The 25,760-nt window shown below is 42.3% G+C and overlaps 1 protein-coding gene across 3 annotated transcripts in view; it reads left to right on the top strand.

Annotated features, from left to right (window-relative positions):
- SLC9A9 (solute carrier family 9 member A9) overlaps window positions 1-25,760 on the top strand; it is a 541,542-nt gene that overhangs the window by 423,163 nt on the left and 92,619 nt on the right. The window contains exons 13-14 of one of the 3 annotated variants that reach the window (XM_036851048.1): window positions 6,332-6,383; window positions 17,874-17,953. In XM_036851048.1, coding sequence (XP_036706943.1) covers window positions 6,332-6,383; window positions 17,874-17,953 — 132 coding nt within the window. Of the gene's footprint in view, window positions 1-6,331; window positions 6,384-17,873; window positions 18,062-25,760 lie in introns of all 3 variants that reach the window. The other 2 variants (XM_036851049.1, XM_036851050.1) reach the window with 2 other exon arrangements.

The following is a 25,760-nucleotide window of genomic DNA, read 5'->3' as shown; positions in this document are numbered from 1 at the left end:
CTGGAGAGCTTGGCCCTCTCTAAATAGAAATGATGTTTTACTGTGAAACTGGAAATTCCTGCTGTGAACTGGCCACTGCCTATGGCTCAGCTGTAACTGTTAGTTTATACCCAAGGATTGCCCAGTGCAGAACCAGGAACTAGAAGGGTTGAGCAGTGAGCATGGCAGTACTGAGCTCTGGCCCCATTGATTTAAAAAAAAGTACTGATAATAATAAAAATAATAGCATGGACAACAGCTGCTCACGTGTCTTGAGAGCTCAGTGTGTACCAGGCCCTAAGCTAACACTTTACAAGTATTTTCTCATTTAATCCTCACCACAACTATAGGAAGCAGGTTCTGTCATTATCCCCACTGTACTCACAAGGAAACCAAGGCAGTGAGTGATGCGGGTCACACAGTAGTGAGAGGCTCTTTTCACTCACCCCTCAACAACCACAGGGTGATCTTGAGTCCTGGGATTCCAGCCAGGGCTGGCATATCCTGAAGAGCACTGGCTAGCCCCACTCGGCTGGCTGGCACCAGAGAGGTGAACACAGGGTGGGCCAGGGACACAGCAGGACAATCACAGACACCCCGGAAGGGGTTCTGCCGGGAAGCGGAGAACGGAGTCGAAGGCGTATGGCTACTTGCCATCCAAGTCAGTGAACACGTTAAGTGATGGGGCATCTGAACCAAGTTAGGGCAACAAAACGGATGGTCCACGGTGGTGATCCGAAGAGGAAGGGCAGGAGAGGGAAGTTCAGGAAAGGAGGCGGGGCATCACAGACGGCCAGTGATGGCCAGCATGGCCCAACCACCAACTAGAGTTTGGAGAGAGGGGATTCAGTCGATGGAAGAGTCACTGATCCAGGCAGGACCAGAGCTCAGGGGCCCGATTGGGTACTGAGGCTCAGAAACAAGGACAGGTCCATTTACCGGCCCTGGAACACTGCGTCTAGATCAGATGAGCAGAAAGGGTGGTACGAGGCTGTGGGAAAGGTGCCGAAGAGCCTTGGATAACACCTAAGGAGGGTGCACTTCATCCCATACACCTGTGATCTCGCCTTGGGAGCTGCCGTATGTATACACCTGTGGTGCCACATGCCAGGGTTCGTTGTGTCTTCTTTCTAATAATCTCTCAAGAACCCACAGTGTGTAAATGATCTCTTATGCATAAAAGTGAGGGGATTCAAGGTTAACCCTTTAGGGAGTTACTTTCACACTCTGGCTTGCTTTCTTGAAGAGGAGAGTAAGAGATACAGACGCAGCTGGCGTGTTTCCTTAACCCTGGGGATGCTGTGTGAATGTGCCACGCATGCTGATGCCAGTTTATACATCACAATGGAGAAAAGGCAGACAATTGCCCTCAGAAGACGGGAGTCGGTCTGTGGGTGTGCAGGGTGTGGCAGGAGACTACTGTGTTTTCTTGTAAGCCCTTCTGTAATGTTTCAATTGTATTATTTTGTTACATATGTGTGTGTGTATTATAAACTTGAAAAGAAAAAAAATGTACTAAATTTGACTCTCAGGCTATCAGTCCCACACTAAATTAAAAAGTAGGGGGTGACAATCCAAATATGGGCAGAAGACCTAAACAGACATTTCTCCAAAGAAGACATACAGATTGCCAACAAATACATGAAAGGATGCTCAGCATCACTAATCATTAGAGAAATGCAAATCAAAACCACAATGAGGTATCACCTCACACCAGTCAGAATGGCCATCAACAAAAAATCTACAAACAACAAATGCTGGAGAGGGTGTGGAGAAAAGGGAACCCTCTTGCACTGTTGGTGGGGATGTAAATTGATACAGCCACTATGGAGAACAGTATGGAGGTTCCTTAAAAAACTAGAAATAGAACTACCATACGACCCAGCAATCCCACTCCTGGGCATATACCCTGAGAAAACCATAATTCAAAAAGAGACATGTACCACAATGTTCATTGCAGCTCTATTTACAATAGCCAGGACATGGAAGCAACCTAAGTGTCCATCGACAGATGAATGGATAAAGAAGATGTGGCACATATATACAATGGAATATTACTCAACCATTAAAAGAAACGAAATTGAGTTGTTTGCAGTGAGGTGGATGGACCTAGAGTCTGTCATACAGAGTGAAATAAGTCAGAAAGAGAAAAACAAATACCGTATGCTAACACATATATATGGAATCTAAAAAAAAATGGTTCTGAAGAACCTAGAGGCAGGACAGAAATAAAGACACAGACATAAAGAGTGGACCTGAGGACACGAGGAGGGGGAAGGGTAAGCTGGGACGAAGTGAGAGAGTGGCATGGACATATATACACTACCAAATGTAAAATAGGTAGCTAGTGGGAAGCAGCCGCATAGCACAGGGAGATCAGCTCAGTGCTTTATGACCACCTAGAGGGGTGGGGTAGGGAGGGTGGGAGGGAGACGCAAGAGGGAGGAGATATGGGGATATATGTATATGTATAGCTGATTCACTTTGTTATACAGCAGAAACTAACACACCATTGTAAAGCAATTATACTCCAATAAAGATGTTAAAAAAAAAAAAAAGTAGGGGGCAAGCATAGAGACAATATTCTAACGTATTGTTGCAGGTAGGAAATCAAGGCAATCTAAATGGCAGATACAAGAATTTCAAAAAGAAAAAGAATAGTAGCCAGGGACCATTTAATCTGGGCATAAAGAGGTTCACATACCTCTTGGAAATCATTATAACAAGTGAGTGTTAGATTTTATGGGGCCAGTGGCGATACTGAAACCTCCAATAAAGTTCCAAGTAGCCCCATCACACTCTGTTTAAGGAAGCAGGGGGCCAGGTAATATATTTTAGCAAGATTGCTATGAAAAGGAGGCAAAATCATAAGAGAAAGAAGGCATCATTCTTAGGTGCCTTTCCTTCATAGCACCTCAATTATAATAGCATAGAGAACAAATGTATGGATACCAAGGGGTTAAGGGAGGAAGGGGGGGGGGTGGGAGGAATTGGGAGATTCCAATAGATATACACTATTTGTATTCCATTGTATTCCAATAGATATACACTATTGATACTATGTATAAAGTAGAGAACTAATGAGAACCTACTGTATAGCACAGGGAGCTCTACTTAATGCACTTTGGTGACTTAAATGGGAAGGAAATCCAAAAGGGAGGGGATATATGTATATGTATAGTTGATTCATTTTGCTGTACAGTAGAAACTAACACAACACTGTAAAGCAACTATGCTCCAATAAAAATTAATTAAAAAAATAAAACCAGAAAAATTATAATAAACTTTTCAGATTTTTCTAATTAAACCTACCTAACCGTATGCCCTGTGAGGGCAGGGACCACATCTGCTTTGTTCCCCACAAGCTGCCCCAGGAGGGAATAACTCACACGGAGTCTCTCTTTCCTCAAGCCTCTGGAGATGTTTAGTCTGCTCTAGGCAAGAGGGCTGCAGGCCTGACCCCGGGAGCAGACCCTGAGCTTCTCTGAAACGGGAGGAGGGAGGAGAGGTATTCTTGCTCCGAGGAAAACAGCCGATCTCTCGGGCCCCTGAGATGCTTTTCACCGAGTCCCACATAAAAACTGAAGCACTTAATCCACTGCTATCGTTCGTCCGCTCCATCTGGCTTCTAGAATAATTGAAACTAGAAATGTCTGCTATGACTGCTGCCTGGGAGGAAGGCCTCAGTGCTGCCTCAAACTTTAAATGTTGGGTTTCTTGTGAAATTTGATTTCTGTTCTCTCCAGTTTTCTAGACAGAGGACTAAAAAAAAGAAAAAGGCCCTAAGCAAATGCAGCAGTGGGAACTTCAGGACCCTCAGTTCAATTCACAGCCTGCATGGGTGCCTGTAGCTCCTGGTGTTGGGAAAGGGGTTAGGGCTCAGTAATAAAGGCCCCTAGGGGCTCCCAGCCTCCGCCAGAGAGCTCAGACCCACCAGAGGCTTAAAGGTGGCCCAGCCCCACGAGAAAGGGGGCCGGGGTGCCTCCAACTGGGACCCCACTGTTCATAGAGGTTGGACTCAGGCCACCCATACCCCAAGGTCACTGTCTAGACCCACCTTGAGAGGCTGGGCCTTAACTCCCCTCCATTCTCTCTCCCCTCCCCTTTCCTCCTTTCCCTCCCCCTCTCTTCTTCTCTATCCTCCCACCCTCCCCCCTTCACCTCTCCCAGTCTTCTCTCCCCACTGCCCCTCCTTCCTCCCCCCATCCCTACACCGCCCCCTCCCTCCCTTCTCTCTTCTCTCTCCTCCCCCCTCCTCCTTTCTCCTTCCTGACCCCCTTTCCACCCCCCCTCTTCCTGTCCTTCTCTCCCTCCAACTTCAACGAAATAGATCAAATAGCTCTTTCTACTGTAAGAAAATCAAAGGTTAGTCCCCACCAGAGGCTCTTTCTAGTTACCTGAAGGCCAAAAGGTTCAGCACACAATAAATAGCCGCCCATCTCACCCTCTGGGTTAGAGAAAAGGGGCTATTCATGCCCAGAGGACACTAATTTTTGAAGAATCAGAGGTATTTTAAACAAGCCACCTCTCCACCCTGGCTTTCCTTTCGCACGCTAACACATCTGCAGGCCTGGTAGCTTCTAACCTGCCTCCCCTCCCCCCGTCTAGGGACCAGAACAAGGGCACTGCAGAAGTGTTTACAGGGGCCGGAGTGGAAGGAAAGACTCTAAAGCTCCAGAAATTGTGACGTTCTCAGGAAAGGCTCTGGCGGAGCCCCAGCCAGGTGGCTGAGGCCCTGAGCTGCACCCCATGCCACCCACCACAGGCAGAGGCCCACTCTCCGGAGCAGAGGAAGTTCAAGCTCCAGGCCCTCACATGCTCCGGACCTTCCAAGGCCCTGGGAAGAGCCCCAGCATTGTGTTCCCATGGTCCTATGTTTTCGTAAGATTTGCAACGGAATATATTTTAACCACTGTTGGGTTTGATCACTGTTTCTTTGTACTGCAGTTTCCCCTCCATCATACTTCTCGCCTGGTCAGATGGCTCTGGAGTGGCCCTGGGCAGCTGTGGGGTCCGACCAAGGGGAAGCTGAATTGGGAGCGCATTTAGTCTGCATTTAGTGGGACGAGGCTGTGTGGTCTGCAGCCACTTCTGTGCAAGGGCAGGTCACTGCTGGCCAGCCTTCTGCCGTGACGGCTTACAGGAAGCGTGTCACGAGGCTGGATGGAAGATGAACGTGTCCTATGGCGCCTGGCTTCACAAGTCTGGGGGTAGTGGAGGAAAAACAAGGCTTCAGATGCACTGAGCCAGAAGCTAGTCTGTGGAAAATTCTTCCAGTCATGAGATGTGTGCAATTCAAAGTGGAGGATTCTGTTCTCATTGATGCCCTGTCAAAACGGAAATTCAGGAATACGTACATTCAGGGATGCAGCATATACACTGATAAGCGTACTGGGTATTGTTGATGAGAATTGCGTGAAGTTAAATTAATCAGAAATCTTGTCTTTTCAGGGTATAAACCTTTAGCGGTGCTGCACGTAGCAAGCATGTCTGTGTGTAAGGAACCATGTTTTACTGCCTCCCAATTATTAATAATTGTGATGACTCTTGCTAGAGGAGAGACTACCTTGTCCTCCTATTCTCTCTTGTACAAAATCATTATATCATATAAAGAGAGTAACAAAGCATGCAGGCAAAACTTAGGAGGAAAAAGTTATTTTAGAGGTATGTCGGGCAGTAAATTAATTAGAATATTATGTATTTTATAGATGTGGAGATGTCTGTTGCATTTGCCAGATTTTAAAATTATGAAATGTGTTATAATTTATTTTCTCTTTCTCTTCAAAGAGTCACTTTCATCCCTAATTTTGTATTTGTACTTTTGTACTAATTTGCTTAAAGAGAGCCCCCCAAATTGTATAAGTCTCAGGCCCCACAAACCTGGATCCTCCCTGCTGCCAGCCTCCGTGAGCATCTGGACAAAGGACCTGTTTTTTCTCTGTCCTGGGGAGCCTCCTCCAGCCTGGGCCACCACATTCCCAGAGCAGTTTTGTCAGTGAGTCCTGCAGGAGGAGCAGGTGGCCTTCCTTCTAGGATCCCTGTTTTGGGGGCCATGGAGGTCTTTTCCTGAGCACTCCTATCCCGGGTTCTCAGGCTCTTTTGCTGGGAAAGACGGCAGCAGGGAACAGCTGTCGGTGCCCCATCTCACCAGCTGTGCAGAGGCCCAGCTGTACAAGTTCTCCTCTTGCCATACATCTATTTGAAGTTCTTTTGATTCAGGGAGAGGTAGGAGGGTTTTCTGCCGAACCTTTCCTCTGATTCATATTGTCTTTGGTTCAGGTGATCTGACACAAGAGGCTGTCTCATCTCATCTGCAGCAAGGCCCTTACCAGTCCTCTGTTCTCTTTAACAGGGTTGGTGTGGACCCAGATGAAGATCAGAAGGAGGAGCCCTCTTCACACCAGGCAAGTCAAAGACGCCGACGCATAGAGTACAGCGATATGAGATCTTCTGTTCCATAGCCAGGAGGCTCATTCTAAAGGGGGCTGCCCCCGCAGATAAGATAAATCAGGTGACTCTAAAATACGCAGGATTTCAGGGTGTCGATAACCTTTGCATAACCTCTAGAGTGCTTAGAACTAGCATACACTCGTGCCTTCTTTGCGGCTGCAGGAAGCCTGGAAACTGCAGTGTAGGAGCAAGAGCACAGCTCTTGGAATCAGGCAGCCCGGAGTTCAAATCCCTGCCCAGCAACTTGCTAGCGCCGTCATCTCAGTGAAATTTACTTGATGCACGTTCGATGCATGTTGGGCACACAACAGATGGGCCTGCTTCTCCTGCATGACTTCTCATTTATCAGGTCCAGGTATATAGAAATACAGAAACATTGAAAAGCTGCAAAAGCACAGCCTGAAAATCCTCAGGGAAAATTATTCAGAACAATGTGCTATCGCCTTGAATAAGGGAAGTATAGTCTCTGCAAACTCTGGACTTGAATCTAACATCAGAGTAAAACCTGTCATTGGCAATTTTGCTTTAGTCATTTTTAACTCAGTACATAAAGCAAACAATTGTGTAGAAACGTTGCACCTCTTGCTGAAATTGCAGGTAGACAGACGTGAGAGAATAACATCTTAAATAAGCGGTGCTGCTTAATGAATTGTGTCTTGATCATATCTGGATCTGAAGAGGATCCATCTCTCTTTTATTTCATGGTGTTTTTTCCTACAGTCCCATCAATGAGGCACAGCTGGTTAGTGCCGCCAGGGAAGACGCTGCTGCTTTCCTGGTTCATGTAAAGAGGGAAGGATCCTATGCTCTACACAAAGGGCTGGGAAATGAAGTTGGCAATGATCCTGGCTCATATGTACTTTGAATTTTTTTGTCACATGTGTTCCAAGCCCATGCTGGTGCTGTTTTCACAGACATTATTGCCCAGGAAAGACACTTAACTGCAGGACTGAGCCCAGCAGGGTGTCAGCGTACTGGGATTAGGGCCAGAGTGGTGACCTTCGAAAGGGGATCAAAGCATCTCCTTACACTGGTGGGCTGTAATGAGTCCTTAGGGAGGGCTGGTGGTACAGATTTTCACAAAGCATTTTATAAATCTCATATAGATCAACTAATCCATTCTCCTACTTTCACGTAGAACTTTTATCTAAATTTTGTCCTTCTCTTATATCTTTTTCTGTAAAAGAAAAGTGATAGAATAAGAAAATTCATCAAAGAAAATTCTTCATCTTCCTCTAACTGCCTGATATTTTACAATTACATATAATTATTGGTAAGGTTACCTGCTAGCTTAACTTTTTTCTTTTGTAATTTAAATGTACTTTATTTTAGCTCATTCGTACCATTGTCAATTTAGTAATTACTCTTACCTGAAGATACTTAAACCAGTAAAAAGTATTTTTTGTTGTTGTTATTAGAGAAATGAGATAGTACAACATAGTACAGTGAAAACTACGTGGTATTTGGATCTTGGGCAAGTTTTTTACATCTTTGAATTGCAATTTTCCTAACTGTAAAATGTGAATGATAATAATGTCTACTTCTCCAGGTTGTTAGAATTATATTTATGAAGACTACCTAACTTAATTAATTTCATTAAAACCATCTTATCTCATGAAGGATTTGATGAAGCCGCCTACACTACCACATATGATAAAATAATAGTAAAATATTTTTTAAGAACTTTAAAACTCAGTTTAAAAAATTAATGAAAGCAGGAACAAAACCAGAGGAGTAAAAAGAATCATGAATAAGCAGATCATAAGGTCCTACGTACTTGCTGAAGTTGAACCACAAGTAAGCTTTCTGGTAACCAAAGGGGGGGAAAGGAAACGGTGACCAGTAATATACTAAATTACTATAATTAGAGGGGAAAATTATACTCTGTCCTCAAGCTGTACAGAACTTCACAGGCCACAATTTCTCACTTGGGGCTTCCTGTAGAGGACACATAAAGAGTTATCTAACTAATCTTGGCATAATTTACATGGTTCCTACTGATCTTCTGCTGCTATTGTTTTTAAAAAGTGTCCTGGAAGTGTTCTTATTCATGATGGTTGACTACCGAGGTAACTACGTTTCAGAAAAAGGTTTTTTCCACCCTTGGAATAATTCTTATGTTCAATGTCAAGTACAGGAAACGGTGGGCTCAGGCCAGAAGTAACAAACCACAGTGCCCATGCAGCTGCCACTTGACCTGGACAGAGGGGGTTTTTTGGTACTTTCCAAACTATGTGTCAAGAACCTGTCGGCCCTCATTTTGCCTGACAACTCTTCGCTTATTATCAACACCTGTTGCTCTGACTACAGACCAGAAACCTAATTCTTAGGAGGATTGCATTTTTCCACTCAGCTTGCACTTATTAAATTGGTCTTGCATTAACAAATAGGATAATCTTTGCACTGGTCAACTTCTGAAAATAAAGACTATTCTTACTTGCCAAAAGCTAAAACTTTCAGATAATTGTGGCAGTTACTGATCATATACTATCAAAATCAATAATAAGCATATGTAATGACATGTACATATTTTTGAAGGAATTTCCTTTTTCTCTGTTTCTGGAGAGTAAAATAACCTTTGGGAAATACGAACTTGTGGCTGTGACTGACCAGGAATGTCACAATTTTCCTTTTTTCCTTGTAATACCTTGAGAGTGTGAATGGTGTCACATTCTTACTCATACCAGACCCAGAAGCTTTAAAAAGGATGTTCCACAAGCAAGTATTAAACCTTAAATATATAGTCTATGCAAATGTGCCACTTTGAGAAATGGAAGGTATCGCAGTTGTGATTTTATGTCTCTTAAATGTAAAAAAAAAAAAAAAAAAAAAACCCTGAGACAAAATTCCACCACCCCACCCTCGCCCCAACAAGAAGTTTTCCTTGTCATTGATTCTGTGTCCTTGGCAGCCCCGCATTACAAAGAAGGTGAGGCTCCCTGGAGCACCACGCCCACCTTAATCTTTCAATAGAAAATTCCCGCTACCGAAGAAGGGCTGCCACGATTGCTTCTCTTTTTGCCTTCTTGCCCTTTTTCATGATCAGCCTAATATTTGTGGAGTACTGACTCTTGTTGTTAACACTGTTCTAAGCACTTTACCTGTGTTAACTCATTTATCTTCCAAGATAAACCTATGAGTGGGTGCTGTTATTATGCTTATATTTTAAATAAGGAAACTGTATACAGAGAAGTTAAATAACGTACCAAAGGACACATAGTGAAATTCGAACCCAGACAATCTGGTTCTAGAACTTCCACTCCTAATTGGTGTGCGTGCGTCTATTCGTTCATTCATTTATTCATTCATACAACCCACCCATGTCAGGCACGAATCTAAGTGTGAGGAAGATGCAGCAGTTACCAATTCAAAGTCTTCACCCTCACAGAGCTTACGCTCTAATGGGGGACCCTGGGAACAAAAAAGGTAAACAGCCACATACTATACGTTTAGAGAATGGGCACAGTAGAGCAGGTACAAGGATGGAGAACAATGGAGGAGAGGCTATGGCTGGCCAGGGCAGGCCTCTCTGAAGAAGTGGCATTTGATCAGAGTCCTGAACGATGTGCAGAAGTGAGATGTGTATGTGGGCTCTGGGGGGAAACAGTCCAGCCAGAGGGAACTGCAAGATGAAGGCCCTGGCCTCACAGTGGGTTGTGGTGCGCTCCACGCGCAGCGAGAAGGCCAGCGTGGCTGGAGCCCAGTGAGCAAGGTGGGAGCCAGTGCAGGTGGATTAGGAGAGACCGAGAGGGGCCGGGTCACTGGCCTCGGTGGTGCGTTTGATTTCATTCTATGTGTGATGGCAGCAAAAACTTGCAGGTTTGGAACTTAAAAGTAATGGAATCAACTTTTTTAAAAACTCATTTTTCTTCCATCTCCGACTCTGCCAACTGTGACAGTGAGGCTAATTCTCATCTTTTCCAACATAATTTTATTTTGAACACTATGCTGGCTTCTCTATGTGCTCTCTTAATGCTAACTTCCACTTTTATTTTTGCTTCGAGAAGTCCCTTCATTGAATTCTGGTTTTGGTTGTCATTTATGCTTGTGTGTAACCTGGGTGGATAAGTGCTGGTCACCACAGCTCAAGAAAGTCAAAGCAGAGCTGAGAAAGGTCCAGAGAAGGGCAGCTTCAATGAGCAGAGGGAGATTAAAAGAATTACGATTTCTCCAGCAGAGAGACTAGCACTAAGAAGGGATACAACAAAGTGTCTGTAAAAATACGGAGGGTATGAGTCAGGTGAACAAAGACTTGTTTGCCAAATCCCAGAAAACCATAACTTAAAACACCCTTAAAACTGAAAGAGCTCATTTGGAGAAGAATAAAAGTATGTGTTCTTCTGCACAATTGATACTTAAATGCTGGAAATGTAAGTAGGTTCAAGAGGGAAAGAGATTAGCAGATGGTAGGGTCATCTAGTCATTAAATAAAATTTAATTTTGCCTTGTGAATATTTTCTAGATACTGCTAACAAACCTATAGAAAACAGAATAAAGATTCCCACGTATATGTTCCTCAGATCTAACAATTATCAATATTTTTCCATACTATGTCCCCATGCTGTTGGAGCTGGCCTCACAGAATGTAAATTCCATGCTATACCAACAAATATTTCAGAAATAGAACAGTAAGCTCTAAAATTGACCTGACCCAGATGAAGGTTTTTTTATGTTATTGCAACTAATAGTACTTTGAGAAAAATAAAATGACTATTTCAGAGCAAGTATCTTGGGTTTTCCCTTGGCCAACACTGAATTTATTTTGGTTTTACTTACGGCTTATACACCCAAAAGTATACACCCTCCCCACTACATTTTTACTGCTTAAGACTAAATTCCATATATATATATATGGAACAGAATATAGAATCTATATTTACAGGTTCTATAATTACATGCTCTAGAAAACAGAAATAATAATGAGGAAGAGGAAGTGGAGTAAGATGGTAGCCTCACTTTAGCAATTAGGTGCCATATGTAAAATCACATTTAATCTTTACCTTGACCAATCGAGATACATATTATAAACCCCATTTTGTAAATGATGAAATTGAAGTTCAAAGAATTAAAGTAACTTTCCCAAGACAACAACAACAAAAAAATTCCAGCCACTTTAATAACACCCAATCTCCAATTTGTAGTTCTTCAACTCAGTAAGACTGTGGCTCTCAGCTTGAATTGTTCTCTGCTTGGACTCTAGCTGCTTGTACTACAATTGGGAAAGGGCCTCCAGGCAGAAAGAAAAGAGAATATAGGGCTTACCTCATTTGCCCTTTGCTGCCTGTTGCCCAATATCTGAATTCTATCATGTATTTATGATACCAGTTATTCTTATCAGCCATTATGTATTTTGCAAGTAGTTTTGCAGGGGGAAACATTGTTTTGTTTTGTTTTCAGACAAAAATATAATACTGTATACTCAAATCACAAGTCTAAATGTAGAACCCTTATCTTTGCTATGGTGTTTGTGGTTTGGGGCACTGTCACTGGGGAACAGCATGAGCTAGGATCTTCTTGTTCCAAAGTGCATTTTCTACTCCAGTGCCTTTTACATCTAGAACTTATAATTCCAATATGTAGTTGTATCAGCCTTCTATTGCTGCTGAACAAATTATCCCAAAACTTAGTGGCTTAAAATAACCAACGTTTATTATCTCACAGTTTCTAAGTGTCAGGAATTTGAAAGCAAGTTAGCTGAGTGTTTCTGGCTCAGGGTCTCTCATGACGTTGCAGTCAGGATGTCAGCCAGAGCTAGAGTCATCTGAAGGCTTGACTGGGTCTGAAAGGCTCACTTCCATGTTGGCAGGAGGCCTCAGTGCCTTGCTGACTATTGGCAGGGAGACTCGGATCCTTACCACGTGGATCTCTCATAGAGTGACTTGGGTCCTCACAATATGGTAACTAATGTCCCTCAAGTGGTTCAACACAGACAGAAAGGAGGAAACCACAATGTTTTTTTATGACCTAGCTTTGTATATCACCATCCCTTCTGCCCCATTCCATTGATTAAAAATGAGCCATTATGTATCGTCCACACTCAATAGGAATGGAAATTAGTCTCCATCTTTTAAAGGGAAAAGTACCAAAGAATTTGTGAATATACATTTTTAAATCACCAAAATATTATATTTACCTGAACCAAACAATTTATTTTTCCCTGGGTTAAGCTGAATCTCTTGTATGGACAAAGTTATTTGAAGCAGACCTTTTTTTTTTTTTTTGGTAGCTAAACCATGAGTTTAGCCCATCTGGTAGTGTATCTGTGATGTCTACGTTTCCTCTTGGCATTTTTACCCATCCTTATCTGATTGTTTCCTTCATTCTTTCTCCCTAAGCATGTATTTTGTGACTATACCTTCTTGGGAACGTTTATGAATTTATCGTAGTGTGAGGAAGGTGAAAATATTTGTATAAAATACTCTCTATGTGGAGGCTAAGAGTTAATTTTACCTTTTAAAACATAAATTTGAAAAAAATTTCCTATTGACTCTCAACTGTATCATGTCCCCCTTCTTCAGAATCCAGAAATCGTTCTCTTTAGGGACAGAGAATCTGGTCTTCTCCTTGGTAATCAGTAAATCAAGGCAATAAACTTGAAATTATTACATGAATACATTCTACACTGGGAGATGGCAAGGCAAAAGTACTGCTGTCAAATCCCATTCACACTTACTGCTTGAAAAAGTGCTCTGGAACCCGTAAGGAACTCTACAGATTTGTTATGATAATTATCTGTCTTTGTCATCATTCTGTACAACCTCCACTGACATTAGTATTGAATATGAAATCTTAGAAATAGAAAGGAAAATCTTCTCTCTCTTAATCCATTGAATGCCCCTGAAGTGAGAAGTAATCCCATATGTCCAGCCCAGAGCAGAGTTCCTCCGGTGCACTTAGCAAAGGCCCCTGATTTGAATATTGATAGAGGAATGTATTTACATTTGCTTAGTTCTTTTTCGTTAAGGTTAATACAGCAAACAATCCCCTCTTGCTCCAGTGTCTGTTTTTTAAAGATTTCTGGCCAGAGCCTTTGTTTTCTCTCAGGGATCCAAATAAGCATAAAACAAAGAGTACCTTGCTAATTTTCCTGTTGCTCCCTGTCTAGGGTGGTGCTAGAGGGGTCACTTAAAAGACAGCTACTCACTCCTTATTGTGCTCAGCCACTTCCCAACCTCTGATCTATTCCTTTGTTTAAGGAGAAAAAGGAAAGATAACAAATGCCCCAGTCATTTTTACATTTTCCCAGAAATGGAGGATAATAGAGGAAACAGAAATTACACATATATCAAACACTCTGCTTCTTAGAAGTAGCAAGGGCAAATAAAAGCTAACATGCAATGCCCTTGGATCTCCAGTTCCCATTTACAGCTGTGAAACATGAGGCTCAGATCTGGAAAGTGTATCATTATTATTAAATGGTAGACAGTAGAGAGTCAGAACTCAAATCTTGGTCTTTAGTTTCTGGATCCTCTGCTTGTTCCAACATGCATGCCACTGCCCCTCTGGCATCAAAGAACTCAAAACAGAAGACATATTGCTAGCAATAAAGAGACTGTCACCAAGTTCCACATTCTTCTTCTGATGACTGCTTATATCCGTTGTCCTCGGGTGTGATCTGATCTCTGCTTCAGAATAATCCAGGTAAATTGAGGCTACCTGCTGTCCTCTGCCCATCTGGGCCCTCCCAGGGGCTTGCCCTCTGCGCTGCCTCATTGGGTATCTTCCCTGTTCCAGGGTGACTGCAAAGGCTGGCCTTCCCTTGGCACATTTATCTTCAGCCCCCAGTGAACAAGCAGAGCACACAGTGGACTAACTCATTTATTTCTACTCATTTATTGATGGCCTTTCATAACCGAGTTATTAAGTCATCAATAACTTCAGAGAAGTAAATGAATGGATCCAGAACTGGGCCAACAGATATTTAAGACATACACTGAACATTTTATCTCAGATCAGCAGAAAAGTCAATGCTGGGTCATCCATGGTATTTCCCTTACCTGGAAAAACATTTTCTATGTTCCATTCTAATTGGAACCCAGTTTATTTCTCTACAAAGCAGTGAAATGAATAACATCTCCAGTATCCCAAGTAAATTAAAGTTTGAAAAATAGATTGCAAGTGTTAATACTTTTTCCAAAATGCTACCTAGTATGTGTTGCTCTCATCAGCTGGCAAAAAATAACCTTGGAAGATTTCCCAGAAATAGAGTATAAGCTCTTTCAGGAGTGCCTGTAAGTTCTGATATATTCCCCTCAGGAAATAAAATAAAAAGGAGAGGAAAAAGGGAGTGAAAGGCAGGGAGGGTTTCCAAGACCTTGAGAAATCCCTGAAACCAGTATTTAGGAGTCTAGAGAAATTTCTAACACTGAAGTTACGTTTCTACAGGGACATTTTCCAACCCATCAGTGTTCACCCATCTGAGGGGAGCCATGCATTTTCATTAGGTTTGGGGGGATATATAGCTGCTGCATCTCAACCTTCAGTATCCTGACATCATCTGCTAGTCAGATACCCATTTGCCCTAGTTTGCTCTTCACTTACACCCACCTAGATGACAGGAATCATGGCTGCTGCTGAGAGGCCACAAGTGTGCTTGGAAACCTCTCTGTGTGCCAGTTGCCTCAGTTTCCTCATCTGTAAAATGGGAATAATAATATATGAAAAGCACTTAGAACAGTTTCTGGCACATGGCATCTATTCAAGAAGTGCCAGCTGTTATTGTTGTTGTTGTCATTAATGAAAAAACAGTATTTTCCATATGATTAGGACCTCAGAGACCAGCCAATCCAATTCCCTCAATTCATTTTACAGATGAGGGAACTGCAGCCCAAATAGCCCAAATATCATACAGTGTGTGTGCTTTCCAAAGTTCAAAGGCTGAGTGAGATACCAGCAGAAAGAACATCATCTTTGGAGTCCTTTAGTCCTACGTTCAAATTCCAGCTCTGTAGCTTGCTAGCGTGTGACTTTGGACTCATCTCTTCCCTTCTCTGGGCCTCTCTAGGTCCTCACCTGTAAAATAGGTATAATGCGACCTACCTTGAGGGTTTGTTGTGAAAATTGAAAAACAATGACTGAAAAAGTTGTGACTGGATAATGTGACCAGCACATTGCCTAGGAATGAATGAGCATTCCATAGCTGGGGAATATTATTACAAATGTCATTCAGCTGGGCTGCTGTGGAGTGGGTGCTAGAATCCTGGGCCCCTGACTGCCAGCCAAGCTCAACACTACACAGCCCACCTTAACTTAGAAACAAACAGCCAAACAAAAAAACAGGAATTTGCTTACACTCCTTTCTATCAATTTTCTTCAATGACTATCTTGTCATCAGTAGATATTGTCAGCTATCAAAATTACCTGTGCCTCTGGATGGATAAAATTTGTAACTCCTTATTGTTCTTAAGAAAAGAAAAAAGAAAAGAAGAGAAAAGAAAAGAGAGAGAGAACTCCCCAGGGCTAGCCCAGAGCTTTACTACCTCGTTTAGTTTAGGGATAACAGTTTTACTCTGCCAGATGAGCCCCAACGTGCTGACCTGTTTGAGAGACAGTGACTCAGAAACAACTTGCAAATGTTGCAAGATGATGAAGAAAACACTAAGTATAGCAGTGACTTTGCAAATCTGACACCTTTCTTGGGGTAGAAATAGCTAGAGAAAGGTTCAGGGAAGGATGGAAATCGAACTGGGCACCTTGGTTTCCCTTTTGTGGAAATGCGATGGGTACATTCTAGCTCTAGATAACAAGGCATGGCACTCTGGGTCTATCAGAAAACAGATCTATGAAACTCTGACATCCATGAAAAGATCATAGATGTCCCACTGTGGGACTTGGGAATGGGGCCTGTGGTCCATGACCAGGTAAGTTTGAGAAAGGCTTCCCTCTCAAAGATTTACAACGCTCACTTACAAATAAAAGATTCCAAAAATTTCTGAATATAACAAACCTGGTTAACGCTCTCAAACCCATCCTTTCCTGAACAATCGACACAGAATTTCCATCAACATCACGTAAAACAGCGGCACACTAATGAACGCCTTTTAGGAAACTGTTCAGTGTTGGAAATCAGAGATATTAAAACAACCAATGAGAAGGGCTGCCAGTTTGGGTTTTCATTTTATTGTTGAGTGTCTGCTTCAACCATTTTAGACAAAGGATAAATGCTGCCTAGAAAGGGAGGGACCACACTTAGCATTCTTGTATTCCCCTTTTGTTTGTGGGGCATGGGACTGCAGCATCTGCTTTTACATGTGTTTCATAGAGCAGAATACAGCCTTTTGTGTTCAGTTATTTATCATGAACCATCAGTGGAACTGTCTGGAAAGGGGCAAAAAAGTAAATAAACAAAGTAAAGTAAATCAACTTGGGTTCAACTAAGGGCTAGCTTTGGAGCAGCCAGTGGTTTCTCACTGTCTTCCATGCCTCATGATTTCTTGAGAATGTTCACATTATTACTGGACTGTGAACTCCTGATACAATTTGGGCTGGAAACCGAGGGCCCAAACAAAGCAATGAAGTCCATGTTAAGATATAAATGCTTTTAATGATGAAGATAATTACAACTGATTGAAGTCTGGAATTCTCTTAATATGCAACATGAGATACACAGAAGAGGTAAAAATGTCACTGAATCTCCTTCATACCACATTGCAATGTTCATTATCATCTACCTAAAGTTCACAAAAATTTTTCACCTTTTTCCCTTTTTCTCACATTTTCATCCTCTACTGTTACATAAACGCCTATCAAATGCTTTCTCTTTTGTCCTTTTCTTCCTCCCTCCCACTGTGGTCCTTTGAGGGAAAAAAAAAAAGAGAGAGTGAACATGGGGTCAGGGGGAGACAAACACATTCATTCAGTTATTAAATTATTCCAGGCTTCTTAACCGGAATATCTATTTCAAAACTTAAGAATCGAAGGGGGAAGATATCAAAAATTAACCATAGGCTTTGGTAGTGATCTATCAAAAATAAAATGAATGAAAACTAGTTTAACAATTATTAGACTGTTATCCCTTTAGTCTTGACCTTTTGGTAAATCGTAAATAAATACCATCCAAATCTGACAGAAATAACTGCAAAATTCCCACAACAGCAATCTGACAGAAATATCATGTTCGCTGGTGTCAACAAAGTGGCATTTCTTAGCTGTTTAATAAAATAGGAATTTTGAAAAAAAGTCAACGTTGAATTGTGCCACAAGAACGTCACCCCTATGGCAAGATCCATGAGCTAATCTGCTTGGCAGCAGGTTCAGCATTTAGATGAAAATACCTGTATCTGGAAAGATTTTTTAAAAGTGGTTAAGTTTAATTTGGCTTGACGCATATTTTTATACTTAAAATATATTAATATTATATACATACTGTATATTAATGTTGATATTATATATCAATAATTATAGTGATCATTTATCCAATGCCTTTTTCTGTTTTCTCTCCCTAGGAAGCAAACAACTCTGGCAAAAGCACGACAAAAACAGAGACTGCCTGTCTCTTCAGAATGTGGTACAGCTTTGACCACAAGTATCCTTTGATAATGATAATCTCCCAGGTCCTGCTACATGACAGACACTGGCTTCGAGCACTTAACCACTGAGGTATGCTCTCCTGCTCTTCAAGAAACACAGAAAGGTAAAGCGAATTCACGAGCCAATTTAGCCAAAAGAATGATTTCAAAACGTAAAAAGCTGTGTAGTCCATACTTAAGTGTTACAAAGAGCTAAAGTGAAATCTCTCAGAGGCAAATGAATTTGGTGTGTTTGTGGCAATCTACTATTTCCTAATGCCCTATGGTAAAATCATAGAGTCCTGAAAAATTGATCTATTTTACTAATTTTACTGTTCGTCCCTTTGTAAAAATCTTACTTCTGGTGGAGTCGGCCAGGGTGACAAAGCTCCTTCACCCTTCTGCCAGGAACACATTTGTCTGTTTTTGTTTCATGCTGTAAAAAATGAAGGGGGAGGGGGTAGGGAGGACGAATAGTCCAAGGAGAAGAATAAGTCTGGTCATCACATTGTGAAATAATACTACTTTGTTTTCCAGGAAACACTTGAGTAAGCTTTTTCTAGTGACGGGCAATTTTAAAATTCTAGCAATCAGTGTAAACATAGTGGCTCAGATACACCTTGCCATGCGACTCACAGAGCTGAGAAGTCAGGCCTGAAGGGCTTTGCCATTGTGAGTTGCAGTAAGCGGTCCACCTCTAATCCCAGGCAAAAGCGCCACAGAAGAAAGGAAAGAACTGTGCTGAAAATTGAATGTGTTGGGTCTTTGTAGTTAGTTTTCCACAGTCACAGATCCCTCTCCTTTCAGGGAGAAAATGTCAGTCACTGGGTGATTTTAAAGCAGCTCAGCAATGATTAAAGCCACAACAGATCAGAGGGAAAGGAAGAAGAATTAAGCACAGGGGAAAGAAATTCAAAGAATAAGATGAAGAAGAGGTAAAAATGGAAAGGGGAGAAGAAGCAAGAGAAATACAGGAAATTCACAGCAGGAAGGAAAGGAAAGCAAATTTGAGGAATGACTGTAGAAAAAAAAAATAAGTAAGAGTGAAGTGAAGAGAAGCCAATTGAAGATTGCAGAGATAAGCAAAAGTAAAACAAGGTTAAAATTAGAAAGCAATTCTGAAAAAGTAGAACATTCCAAGAATTATGAAATGAGATGTGGAAGGTAGAGGCTTTTTGAGGCTACAGTTTTGCTTTTCCATACTTCTGTTATCTATGGGCAAATACCTTGCCTCACTCAATCTTGAGCTTTCATGGACAGTGTAGGTTGCCACCACTCTAAAAGTGGTCCATCTTGGCCATTAACTGCCTCTTGGAGGTTCTGGTACCTCATTAACCAGTCACTGGTCTCTCTGAGGGAAGCCAGTTCTTAGCAGGTTACGTTGGTTTATGTTGCAGTTTGTTTCTCTTCTGGAAACACAATTTTCTCCTGCCATTGCTTAAAGTATCTGATAACCAAATTTGTAAGAAGTTATAAAAATGTGGCTAAAGAGTACATATAAAGGCTACTTGGTTATGACAAGATGTACCGTAAGACCTGGCAATGCGCCAGGTCAGTGTCCTACAACTCAACTCAATTCTGACACTATGTCCCTGGAGACAGTGTCAGATCTCACAGGTAAGGGCTCAGTCCCACAAGACTGCCCCTACCACCATCACTTCAGACGCCAGTCACAAGCCCAGGTTGTTACCTATGCTTCTGATCTATCGGCTACATGTTGGAGGTTCCCATGACCTTCTCCTCGGGTTTGATTAATTTGCTAGAAGACCTCATTACTTACTAGATCATTGGTTTATTATAAAAGGATATAACTCAGGAACAGCCAGATGGAGGAGGTGCATAGGGCAAGGTACGGGAAAGGACATGGAGCTTCCACGCCCTCTCTGAGTGCACCACTCTCCCCGAATCTCCACCTGTTCACCAACCTGGAAGTTCTCCTAAACTCCATCCTTTTGGGGTTTTATGGAGGCTTCATTGCATAGGCACAACTGATGAATTATTGACCATTGGTGATTGAACTCCATCTCCGGCCTCTCTCCTCTTCCCCAGAGGTGGTGAGGGCGAGAACTGAAAGTTCCAGCCCTCTAATCACATGGTGGGTTCTCCTGGCATCCAGCGCCCAACCTTAGTTGGGGTCCAAACGTCATCCATTAACATAACAGAGGGATGCCTTTTTGCTTTCATCACTTAGGAAATTCAAGGGTTTTAGGAGCTCTCTGCCAAAACTGGGGATGAAGACCAAATTTCTCTTTCTTATTATAAATCACAATATCACAAAATGGCAAATCAGAAATTAGATAAAAGACGTTTTTGTTCAAATTCTGACAGTGTTGTAAGGAATGCTTTATAATGAAGAAAAGGAGCAAAATGGAAAAGATAACTTGGAGACAAGACAATGTAAGTAGGAACCCACCCAAATTTTTAGCTTAGAGCAGTCACACTAAATTCAGATGATGTCATAGTTTTTGTCTCACATTTCACCGGGGGGTTATTTCCATATGATTATGGACAAACTAGCAAAACATGAAAGCAGACTTACACTCTCAGTAATATCTCTTCTCATGGTAATTTGTCCTCCTGTGCATTCATCCTAGAAATTGCGGGGCTACCATCACTGCATAAATATATTTTCACTTAGACAACAGAGTTTTTATATCCTAGTTATGCTCTGAATTCATACCCAGAGTGTAGCAAACCAACCAGTTTCCACTCTGTAAACTCTTGATTTATCCATATTTTTAGAGACAAATTATCCCCTTGGCATTTATCTTCATCCTGTTGCCCACCTAGAACCCAGGCGATGTGCCCCATGAACCTCATGGGTAGACTTTGCCAGCTGCTGTCAATGTAGGGATGATCCCCCCAACTCCGGGGTCAGATTGCCTGGCTGAGGCCAAAAAGAAATTGTGAGGCTGAAAGAAATGGATTTTGCAGTTTGGAGCTGTTCAAGTTTCATTTTAGTAAAATTGCATCATGCAAATGAGGCATCGTAAAGAATTACTGACAAAAGAAGAAGAAGAAATGAGCCTTCATATGCACCTTTGTAAGTCAGGATTCTCCAGAGAAACAGACACAGAACCAGTCAGGAGTACACACACACACACACACACACACACACACACACACACACACATGCATACATTGGGATTGGCTTATGTGATTGTGAAGGTGGCAAGTTCAGAATGTGTAGGGCAGGATCTCAGTCTAGAAACTCTCCAGTACGAGCTGAGATGCTGCAATCTTAAGACAAAACTTCTTCTTCCTCAGGGAAGCCTCAGTTTTGCTCTTAAGTCCACTCAACTGATCAGATGAGGCCCACCCACCTTATTGAGGATCATCTCCTTAAAGTCAACTGACTGTAGATGTTAACCACACCTAGAAAATACCTTCACAGGAACACCTAGATTAGGGTCTGATTGAATAACGAGGTAGCCTAGTCAAGTAAACATGTAAAACTAAGTGTCACAGTACTCAATTCACGTTGAACTTATGCCCAATATTCAGACCCAAGGATACAAAGATGCTCTTAACTCACCATCGGTATCAATAAAACGAGTCACTATTGCTCATATACTTTTGTTTTCGTTTTTTCATAGCATAATTAATACATATGCATTCCCATAAAAATTTTCCAAAAGCTACAGAAAAATAAAAATAATAAAAATTAACATTCCATAAGGATGAACCATGGTCAAGTACCGTGTTGAGTGCTTTACATTATAATTTCATGTCACCTCCACAGCTCTGTAAGAGGGAGGGTCCAAGGGTATAGTACCACACAAATGGACTGCTGATTGTTTTGGCCTCTGACAAAACAGCCTGTGCGGGCTTCCCTGGTGGCGCAGTGGTTAAGAATCCACCTGCCAATGCAGGGGACACGGGTTCGAGCCCTGGTCCGGGAAGATCCCACATGCCGCGGAGCAACTAAGCGCGTGCACCACAACTGCTGAGCCTGCGCTCTAGAGCTCGCAAGCCACCAACTACTGAGCCCACGTACCACAACTACTGAAGCCCACACGCCTAGAGCCAAGGCTCCGCAACAAGAGAAGCCACTGCAATGAGAAACCCACGCACCGCAACAAATAAAAATAAATAAATTAAAAAAACAAACAAACAAAAACAGCCTGTGCTCTCCTGTTCAAGAACGTTGCTGGAAGCCTATGGTGCCAAAATTGACGATTAGTTAAGATTTCATTATGATTCCCTGTGGGCAGCAATTCTGAGTCTTGCGGTGCAAAGCAGAAATTGAGAAGGGGCGATGAGAAAGGGAACCATGTTACTGAGCACCAGTGCTTTGCCATCGAGAACATTCTTTCGTTTAATCCTAATAACCACCCTTTCGGTTTCATTCTCACAAAGACTCTCTTTGAGATGGAAGAAACAAAGTCTCCAAGAACTTAACTTTCTTAAGTTTCCATAGCTAGTGTCAATTCCATGATCCAAGCCCGGATCTGTGGAAATCTAAATTAGGGACTTACCTGGCGGTCCAGCAGTTAGAACCCTGCGATCCCACTGCAGGGGGCTTGGATTTGATCCCTGGTCAGGGAACTAAGATCCCACATGCTGCACGATACGGCCAAAAAAAAAAAAAAAAACTTCAAAACAAAGACTGTAATGACAAAGAAAGGCATTACATAATGATAAAATCCATAAATATACTTAAATGAACTCTCTCACTGACAACTCTATGTCCATGATAGCTCTTATCTACACATATACCCCATTTCCATACGTCCAGAATGTCACTATTAAAGCAATGACTGTTATGACTGCTTACATTATGTCATAAAGAGTTCACATCCCAAACATCTGTTGAAGATATAGGAGGTGATAAGGTTAGGGGTCCTGGTCGGTCACCCTAAGAACACCACCATAAAGGAGTCTCCAAGTTTCTGAATCATGTTCTCAACTTTTCAAAGGCAGAAAGTTCAATATGCCAAAGACTCCGAGAATGGTTTAGTTTCATAGAAATGGATGCACTCTAGCCAAGCTCAAGGAGGCACAAGTAGAAACCAGACATCAAATTCCTAAATCATCATATGTATCCTCATGGGGAGGGATATTCTTTCCCAGCCCTTAGAAGGGTCAAGTCGCAATCTGGTCCCCAGTGTCCCTCCGGCCCCTTCTCTTCCTCTTGCTTGCTGGTTCACCCTACTCCAGTGCCCCGGCCTTCCTGAGATACACCAAGCACATTCCTGCTTCAGGGCCTTTGCACTGTTTCCTCTTCCCCCTGCTTGGCGTGCTCTTCTCTCAGACATTCGCAGGCCTCCCTCCTTCACCTCTTTCATCCAACCTGGCAGTGAGACTTTCCTGGCTCCATATTTAAATTAGCCGTCCCAACAGGAGCACTCGCTCTCCCCTTCCCCGCTTCGTTTGTCACCATTATGCTTATCACCATCTGACACCGCATGTACTCTATGCATTTGTTATAATATTCTCCCCCAACCAGGGTGTATGCTTCCTGCGGACAGGGATTTGGGTCTGTAATCAAAGCATAGAGCAGTGTTTGGCATATAGTGGACACTCAATAAATATTCACTGAATGAATGAATCAAGCAAGAAAGCAATATTTTCTATCCAGGGCACATTTACTCTAAAACGTTGATGTAGCAGAAAAATCCAATTAATTATCTGAGGGTTGCTAAGTGAGTCTGAAAGCAGAGCAAGGCAGGGGGGATAATCTTAGTGTTTTTCATCCAGGCTGCCCTTCGGCACCAAAAGACACATCCCGGGTGGACGCCCACCCCTCCCCCAGCTGCAGGGTCCCTCTCCCGGGTCAGGGACGGCCACCACGGCAGAGTTGGATCCCTGTTGCCTCACTGACCTCCTTCCTATGGTTGGTCCATCCTTCCTTAGGTTTAATTTGTACACCTCATCTCATATATTCAAGCCTGGCTCTGGCTTAGAAGCCATTCTCTGCCTGGGTGACTGTATCTTATCTCACCGATTGTGTGTTGATTTTATTTGTATACAGAAATCAGAATTTAGAGCCACCTATCATCCTCACTAACAATCTCTTATAATGAGAAGGTTAGAAGCAGAAATTGATGCCCCCTTATTCAGATTTTAAGACATCAGATAAAACGGTTTGCTTAGATTCGCAGTGTTGCAGCTGGTGTAGGAATCGTAGGTTGCCTTATTCGTAGGTGACTAATGATGCTGCTGGACTGTCTACTTTCTACAGTCTCTATCCATTCTATCAGTTATCACCTCTCCCCTTAAGCATGTGTATATATTAGTTCTACAAATGTGAATGACGGAGGATAAGAATGACTTCTTCCAAAATAAAAAGGGCAGCCTAAAATCATTTTTAGCGCTTCCTGTACGCCGACATCAACTGAAAATAAGGAGTTATCCTGTGGTTGCCAACATTTTACATAAGTGTAAAGATAGCACAAAGATAACAATGGGTTGGCAAGTTGACACAGTAACAGAATTACAAAGTCACATGGATGGAGACTTCCTTCCCATCACTGGCTTGAAATGAATTGTGCACTGAGATGTTACCAAGAAAATGAAAGGCCCATGGCAGATGTGTGGATGTTGCAACTCTTGAGTTTTCCATTAAAAAGTCTGGCAAGGAAAGTGGCAGGTACCAGACCCCTTCCTGTACCAAAGTGTGACAGACCGCATTCCAGGAAAAATAAACGTGAACATCAGGATCATTTAAAATGATCCTTGGAAACAAGTATTTAATGGATTTAAATGTAATGGCATTGTAGTCTTTAAACAACAACAACAACAACAAAAAAAAAACAAGAAGGGAAAAGAACCCTTTTCCTCCTAAAACTTGACAGAATTCATTATATCCCACACAGTCATGCTTATTTTAAATCATAGGTATGAATATTGTAAGCAGCAATTTCCATTTTAAATGATGATCACTGCATTGCAGTTTTTTCTTATTCTGACTCGCTGAAGCATCTATGAATTATTTATTGGGTTGGTACTGTGGCCTTGTGAATGACTTGAGTTCACTTAGCAAAAAACTCTCAGAGGAACAAGGAACGTTAGCTCTGTGATTGCTGTTTTATCGATGAGGCAACTGAGCCCAAAGGAGGGAAAAGACACACCCAAGGTCAGTGATGGGCTTGGAGGCAGCATTCGTAATCAACAAAGAGTGGGCTGTGTCCACCTGAAGAATCCTTGGGTCCTGGTTCGGGTAATCCATCCAGTGAGCTCTGGTGGCATTAATATGTGTGTGATGCTCTTATTGTTAAGTGTGCCTGGCATAAAATTGATAGTTTGACGTGATAGCTTCTTGGGTGGCTCATCAAAATCTTCACCAGTGTGGAGGTAGGGTGTGTTTTACTTTAAGTAGAAAGCCAGAGGGATAGCAGAGGATGTAAGTAAGATGCCTTTTGTTCAACTTATTGAGTGCCTACTATGTGCCAAGCAATACAGGAGGTACTGAGGCCAACAGCAAACAAGGTAGGCATGGTTGACTCTCATGAAGTCTTGCTTATTTGATTCATTCAAATGAGTCATGACCCCAAAGCCCCTTGAAATGACAGGTGGCCCTTAGTGTAGGAAAGAGAGACATTGGCATCACCAGAGTTTAATGGGGGAACTCTTTAGGGAGCCATGAATTAAAATAATTTGTAACCCTCACTTGCAAAATGTAACCAGATAACTCCACAAGTGGTTTCAGAAAGCACCAACATTTCAAAATATTTGAAACAAACGTAAGCAATCAGCTTTCTAAAGACTCTCTCTAAATACATCCCCACTGGTATCCCCCGTGAGGATGTACATGGCATTATAACTGCTTCCCTTCTGGGAAGCTGGCCATAGGGAGGAGCTGAGCTTGTACGGGGCAGTAGT

The sequence above is a fragment of the Balaenoptera musculus genome, chromosome 4 (genome assembly GCF_009873245.2).
Source record: "Balaenoptera musculus isolate JJ_BM4_2016_0621 chromosome 4, mBalMus1.pri.v3, whole genome shotgun sequence".
Lineage (NCBI taxonomy): Eukaryota > Metazoa > Chordata > Mammalia > Artiodactyla > Balaenopteridae > Balaenoptera > Balaenoptera musculus.
This window is presented reverse-complemented; position numbering and strand designations above follow the sequence as displayed.